Consider the following 7,121-nt stretch of genomic DNA (forward strand, 5'->3'; position numbering starts at 1 on the left):
GAGGAAATAAAAGAGAGTAAAGACCAGAAAAAGAAAAAAAAAGGGAAAGAAAAAAGAGGAAAGGGAAAAGAAGAAGAAAAGGGCAAGAAGGAAGGAAAGGGCAAGAAGGAAGGAAAGGGCAAGAAGGAAGGAAAGAGAAAGAAGGAAGGAAAGAGAAAGAAGGAAGGAAAGGGAAAGAAGGAAGGAAAGAGAAAGAAAAAAGGAAAGGGAAAGAAAAAAGGAAAGGGAAAGAAAAAAGGAAAGGGAAAGAAGAAAGGAAAAGGAAAGAGGAAAGGAAAAGGGAAAGAAAAAAAAAGGAGAGGGAAAGATAAAAAAGGAAAGGGAAAGAATGAATGAAGGGAAAAAGGAAGGAAAGGGGAAAGAAGGGAAGGAAAAGGGAGGAAAAACGGAAAGGGCAAGAAGAAGGAAGGGGCAAGAAGAAGGAAGGGCAAGAAGGAAGGAAAGGGAAAGAAAAAAGGAAAGGGAAAGAAAAAAGAAAAGAAAAAGAAAAAAGAAAAAGAAAGAAAAGAAAAAAGAAAAGAAAAGAAAAGAAAAGAAAAGAAAAGAAAAGAAAAGAAAAGAAAAGAAAAGAAAAGAGAAAAGAGAAAAGAGAAAAGAGAAAAGAGAAAAGAGAAAAGAGAAAAGAGAAAAGAGAAAAGAAAAGAGAAAAGAGAAAAGAAAAGAGAAAAGAGAAAAGAAAAGAGAAAAAAGGTAAAAGTAGATGGAAAGAAGTGCCCCCGGCTGAGCGCAGCCCCCGCAGCCTCACGGGCACACGCCGCCCCTTACCGCACCGCCGGCTCCCTCCATCTCCCATCGCCGGCCGCGGCGGATCGCACCGTCCTCCCGCCGGTCCGCGCCGAGCCGTGCCGAGCCGAGCCGGGGCGGTGCGGGCTGTGCCGGCCGGGCCGTGTCGCCCTGCCGGCCCCAGCGCCCGCGGCGGAGCCGGGCAGCGCGGCGGGGCCCAGCGCGGTGGGCGCGGAGCGGCGGGGCCGGGCCCGGCGGGGCGGGGCGGGCGCCGGGCAGGGGAGGGAAGGGGAGAGAGACGGGGGCGGGGGTGGGCGCGATGGAGGGGAGGGGTGGGGAGGGGAGGGGAAGCGCACCACGTGCTCCTGGGGAAGATTAAAAAAAAAAAAAAAAAAAAAAAAAGGGAATTATTTTAGGATTAGCGAAGCGAATACAGCGAAAAGCACAACCCCGGACCGCGTGCCCGCAGCAACGGCGCTGGGGAGGAACACGTCCAAAGCCCGCGGGGGCCGGGACATGCCGTACTCTGCTCCTAAATCCCCTCAGTGCGGCTCGCACTTGCTGGAGGGGGGTGGGGGGAGGGTAGGGGCACAAAACAAAACAAAACAAAACAAAAAAGGAAGGAGCCTTTTCCAGCCCTTGGGCTTTCCCTCGCAGTCCGACTTCAAAAACCAGAACAGCGCAGATGTCTTCGGAGTAACCCTACCTGAACGCTGGAAACTGATTTTTCACTTTTTTTTACAGCTTGCTGGAAGTTCTCTTGCGCTGTCAGGTTTCTGAGCCAACAGCCACATCGTTAGAATTTCTCTAACCAGGAGCTCTGCGAGCTGTTCTTTTAAATAAAAGTGGGGTTTCCCCGTCAGAAGCTGTGCATTAGAAAACACCCCTAAATCTCATGGCCCCAGTTAGAGGACTGAGCTGCCCAAGTAACTGGCAGACTGGATAAAGAAGGGTGTCAGTTTCTGTGGGTTCAGCCTATTTGTGTTTTGTTCAGTAGCAGCTGAAAACTTCTTGGTTTTAACCCATCAAAATTAAGGATAGGCTTTCTGGAGCAATCTCCTAGGACCAGGACTCACTGAACACTGTATGTTTGCTTCATCCCCAGCACTGGAAAACAAAGCTGCATGTTAGGTGGTAGTCAAGGTTGTTTTCTAATGCTTTTCTTTTCTGAAAGGCTCTGGACAGTGCTAGTGGTAGGAGTGCATCACCATGAAGTCATTGACTTAAGTGTACCACGCCCGGGGAAGAGCAGCATCTCTGCGGCCAAGGAGAGAGTGTAGTCCTGCCTTGTTCCCCATCGACCTCAAGCATCCTCCTTGTCAGCACTGGACGATCTCAGCCTTTCCATTCTACAGCACTATGAAAAAAAATTTAAAAACTCCATTTCTGGCAGAATAAAAGTAAGTCCAGGCATAATGCATGCAGCCTGGCCTGAAGCTTCACCTGCTTAGCAGTAAGACGGGAGTAGCAGCACCATCTCCAGGCTCTTAAAACTCATCTGGAGGCTCCATCCAGTGACACCTCCCCATGCTCCTCCCAATAGAGCTGCAGCAGGCAGAGTTCACGCTGCTCCTCCTAACTTGAACCCACCCTTTTTCACCACTTCCAGCTCCACACTTACCCAAACAATAGTGGTCCTGCTTTCCACCCACGCCACCCTCTAGGGAGACTGCACTGCCTCTGCTGAATGCGTGCCTCAGACCTGGTGTACCCTGTATTTCAGAAGGCATCCTACTCTTTCCCTACAGCTTTCCTCTCCATGTGCTAAGCCCCTAAACCTGCATCCCAGCACAAGCTATGTTTACCCACCCATCACAGGAGTGGCACGGCATCTGCCCCCTGCCCTGCTCAGCAGTCCTCCAATCCAGTAATTTCTGTCCTCTGGGAACAGGTGTATGAAAACCTGGCTTTCCATCCCCTGAAAGAGCTGGCATGGGGCCTGAAGTGGTCTCTACGCAGGCCCGCAGACTGGTGTGGACCTCTACCCCGTGTGTCAGCACAGAACCCAAAACCCACAGGAGCAGCATGTGCCTGTGATGCAGCTCCATGCCCATCATCTGTGGCCGAATTGTGCCATGGACTGCTGTGCCCCAGCAGGGCAGGTTGATGTGCGGAAGGGCTTCACCCCTCTCCCCCAGCCACAGCTGTGATGTCAAGCATGTTTTGGCCCCGCCAGGGTTTTGTCCCATCTGTCAGGGGCCTCTGAGGCTCCAGAAGCCAGTGCAGGGGCACAGGCTGCAGATTCTCCATCTGTGCCACATCTGAGCTGGCTAATGCAGTGGAAGAAGAAACCACCCAGCGCCTGGGGCTCTGAGGAGCTGATGCACTCTGCCTCCCTCTTCCCCGAGAGGGCTGAGGTCATGCAGGCCAGGAGGCAGCTGGAAGCAAAAGCAGGGTTTCAGGCTTGGGGGGCAGGGAGGGAGGGGGCTGGTGCTGCCCCTTGCAAGGCAGCTGCACATCACCCTGCCCTGGGCACCTAGGTGGCAGATGCAGAAACTGCGCCCCAGTTTGGGTTTTTCCCCCCTCTTTGTGTTGAGAAGAATTTCTCTCTGATCCAGTCATCTGGCCTGAGTCACCCAGACATTTGGGCTGCCAGGAATATGCTCTGTGCTGAAGGACTGGGAGAGGAGAGCATTTGCCAGCCTGTGGCAAGATGATCCTGCAAGCCTCTGCTACACAGGCATCTAGCTGTTAGTTTGCTTCACTGCCCAAGGAGGATGATGGGGTCCTGAAATTTGCACAGGGGAAGGTGGAGTTTCTTACACCACTGATCATTATTTTCTGCACAATGACCATATTAAATCCTAAAACATTTCTGTGAATGGGCAATCAGTAAAGAAATGGGATGGGTTTAGTGCATTTATGAAGGAAATCTGTGGGATTTTTTTGTCCAAAGGCTTGATATAAGTGTCCGGGTAGTTATATCAAAAGCTAAAAGAAATGTCAGCAAAAACTGACACAAAAACTGGCAGCTTGCTAAGTAGTTATGAGTTATGTGTCACAGCTATTCTTAAGAATTTAAGAATTTAGGTTCAAGCATACAGCATATGCCAGGTAGCAAAATTGGGACCCGGGGCAAAAAAGTAATTATGGTGGATTGCTTGTTTGCAAGGAGTCTTGAATGAGAAACATGAGGTCAACAAACAGGAAAATGGATAAGCTAGGCAGTGTCAAGGGGCTGCCAAGGTGTGCTTGTCAAGCAGACCCACACCTGAGTGATAGCGGGGCAGCAAACCAAACGCATTTTTCTGATCCTAAAACATGGATTAAACCTGCTTCTGGTCGCAACATGAGGTCATAGGGTGCTTTCTCTCATCAGCAGGGGAGCACCAAGGTGTATGAATGGACTGAGCATTGCTGTGCGTCAGTGCCTGTTCCAGGCAGATGGCCCCAACCTCTTCCCACCACTTCCTAAGACAAACACTAATTCTCTGGGTCAGAAATTCACAGCTGAAAATACCTTACATCACCACCTCACCCCCCAATGAAACAAAAAAAAAAAAAAAAAAGGGAAAAAGAAAAAAGGAGTGTATCAAAATAGTGCTCTGTAAAGGGTAACAATGCATAAACACTAATCTTTTGGCTATAAAGGTGCTGCCTTGCTCACTATTCTGCTCTCACAGGGAAGGAGTACAGAAAACTCACTTCCAAATCATTTTTCCTCATTCAAAAGGCAGAAAACCACAAGTAAGCCTCATCCAGGTACTCACCAGAAAATTTCTCAGGACATGCAAATCAAAAAGACCCTCTTTTGTCATGAGGGAGAAGGAAGTTAGCACTAAAAGAAAAAAAAAAATACTTGAAAATCCCTAAGCAGAAGCACCGTTATCTACAGATGGAAAGACTGAGTTAATCATTTATTGGATTTTCCTCTGTGTGTCTGGCTTTTCTGGACACAGCTTTTCTGGACACAGCTGGGAAAACATTTTTCTTTCTGGTTTTACTCAGAAAAACACAGTCACCATCACAACCATTTCTTTTTGAATTAAGGGTGGAAAAGTAACTGCAACAGCACAAAGAAGACAGCAGATTTGGAGGTCAGGTGCAGACTAAGAACAACTGGGCATGTGGAAAGATGGTAAGCTTCCTATTATTTCTTAAGAAGAGTCAGGTACAAATCATTATAGTAAAGCCCAGAGTGACAGCCACCTGGAATGGGTTAGTGAACACACTGGCTAGTTAGCTGGCTTTGCTGTGAGGAGGCGTATGCTGCAAGCCATGCCAGTATCATCATTCTCCACTTGGCTTTTTCCTTGCTGGTTGCCAGGTTGGTTTGGCCTCATACTCAAAGCTCCTGGAAACTTCCCTTTTATGGGTTAACTGACTCTTGTCCTGCTCCTTTCTGCATTGACAATTCTCCAGAGTCTTGCTATGCCCAGGACTTCCAGGAAACTGTTTTTTCAGACCCTCCATTTCTTGTGTCTGGAGATTTCCCTTCACATTCTCCTCTATCTCACATGTTCCTTGGGAGGAGAGGAAATGACCAATATTCCCTGCCTGTGGAGCCCTGTAACTGACCAAAATTAGAGCATTTGATGGGGAATCTAAAACATTTGTTATTCCACCCATCAGACTTTGGGGATCTCCAATTTGATATTTATCTTCAAAACCAAGGACTTCACAGCACAGGTACCTCCCCTGCTGGAGGAGTCATAGAATCATAGAATCAACTGGCTTAGAAAAGACCTCTGAGATCATCAAGTCCAACCCTTGATCCAACACTGCCGTGATTACCAGACCATGGTATTGATGCCACATCCAGGCTCATCTTAAAAACCTTCAGGGACAGTGAATCCACCCCCTCCCTGGGCAGCCCATTCCAGTGTCTGATTACTCTCTCTGTAAAAAATTTCTTCCTAATATCCAGCCTAAACTTCCCCTGGCAGTGTCTAGAAGTCACCTGATTAGCCCAAGTCAAACTGAAGGACACAGAAAATCCTGCTGAATATCCCTGCTTTGGCAGGTTCTTGGCTACCTCCTTGGTCTTTGCTGTCACCTCCTCTCTTATTCTTAACCCTTGCTCTTCCCCATGTCCAGCAAATCTCCATCTTTGGCCTTCTCTTTAGCAAAGGGCTGCAGGGTCCTGAAATCAGCCTATCTGTGGGGGGTACAGCCTTTTGAGCAGCCCATCATCCCCTCCCCAGCAAAACCCAAAGCTCCTGAGAGTTTGTGCGGATCTGGTGAGCCTACAGCAGGGACAGGTCATTAAATCTTTTCCTTGCCTACTCTCCAAAAGTAGCAGCTCCATGCAACAAGCCTGGTGTCACCTACGGGCCCTACTAAAAGCTTGCCAGAGTAAAGGCCATGAGAAAGGGTCCCAGCCAGGCTGGTGTTGTCCATGTTCTTCCCAAGCACCTCCAAAAGTGACAGAGAAGGAGTCAGTTGCTCCTGGGCTACCAAGTCCCACAGAGTTCTGCTCCTGCTGCTCCCCAGCATTAGGGGTATAGCCTAGCCATCTCTCTGGATAGGGGAAAGTCCACCATCCTAGTTCTGACAGGGAAGCAAGAGGCTAGGTCTGGGAGTTCCAGAATACTCCACTAATGGGAATGCCATCAGCGGAGGTAGGGAAAAGCAAATTTCAGCCAGTTTCCAAGAGCTCAGTTGTTTCTGTGTCTGGATCTGTGCCATATTATATCATTAGAGGGAGGCTTCTAGGGATCAAATCACCGAGATTTCTTCCCTTCCCCCGACTTGCCACGTAAAGGGTAAAGGAGAGAATCACAGTTTGGTTTACATGCAATGTCATCCATGCAGCAAGGGTAGATTTGGCCTTTGGGACGATATGAAGGAAGAGTTCTTTCACTGCCTTAGAGTACATAAGATGCGTCACACCAGCATCATCAGCCCCACAGGTCAGTCTGGCATGCACAGCTCCTCAGCTCTTCCCCAGAGGATACAGTGCCTAGCAGAAAAGCAAAGGAAGAATGTAAGGAAAGTGAGACCTTCCTCTCTCAGACTCAAACACCCAGCCATATGTTCAACAAGCAAACAGTGCTCTGTTGAATCAGATTTATCAAAGGCCATCTCAAAATAAGTCTGAAAAACCTCTGCCTAAGCATGGTTACTCTTGAGTCTTCCTCTCAGAGCCCCATCTGTCCTAGACTCACTGATTCCTTCTGCCATCCCTGCCTTTTGCCTGCATGTGGTAACCAGATGAATTCATTAGCAAAGTAGCCCATCTAGACTATCAGCCACAAGAAAAAGGAATGTTTTCCATAAACTTCAGCAGAGGTGTTCAAAAGCACACTCCAACACGCAGGTGAGGGGAGCACACTGTATTTGAGCTGAACAGAAATGCTGCAGGTAGTCTTTTACCCTCCTGAACAACATATGTGATCCTACAGAATACTATCCTTTCTATGAAAACCGTAGCCAGTCTCACAGAAATCTTTCTGGTC

General features: G+C 48.4%; 1 protein-coding gene across 2 annotated transcripts in view; it reads right to left on the bottom strand.

The window, feature by feature from the left end:
- PSD3 (pleckstrin and Sec7 domain containing 3) overlaps nucleotides 1–4,542 on the bottom strand; it is a 118,449-nt gene extending 113,907 nt beyond the window's left edge. The window contains exon 1 of one of the 2 annotated variants that reach the window (XM_032674651.1): nucleotides 4,434–4,542. In XM_032674651.1, coding sequence (XP_032530542.1) covers nucleotides 4,434–4,481 — 48 coding nt within the window. In that variant the 5' untranslated portion in view covers nucleotides 4,482–4,542. Of the gene's footprint in view, nucleotides 1–765; nucleotides 840–4,433 lie in introns of those variants that run through there. The other variant, XM_032674652.1, reaches the window with a different exon arrangement.
- Between the last annotated feature and the right edge of the window lie 2,579 nt (nucleotides 4,543–7,121).

The sequence above is a fragment of the Chiroxiphia lanceolata genome, chromosome Z (assembly GCF_009829145.1).
Source record: "Chiroxiphia lanceolata isolate bChiLan1 chromosome Z, bChiLan1.pri, whole genome shotgun sequence".
NCBI classification, from domain to species: domain Eukaryota; kingdom Metazoa; phylum Chordata; class Aves; order Passeriformes; family Pipridae; genus Chiroxiphia; species Chiroxiphia lanceolata.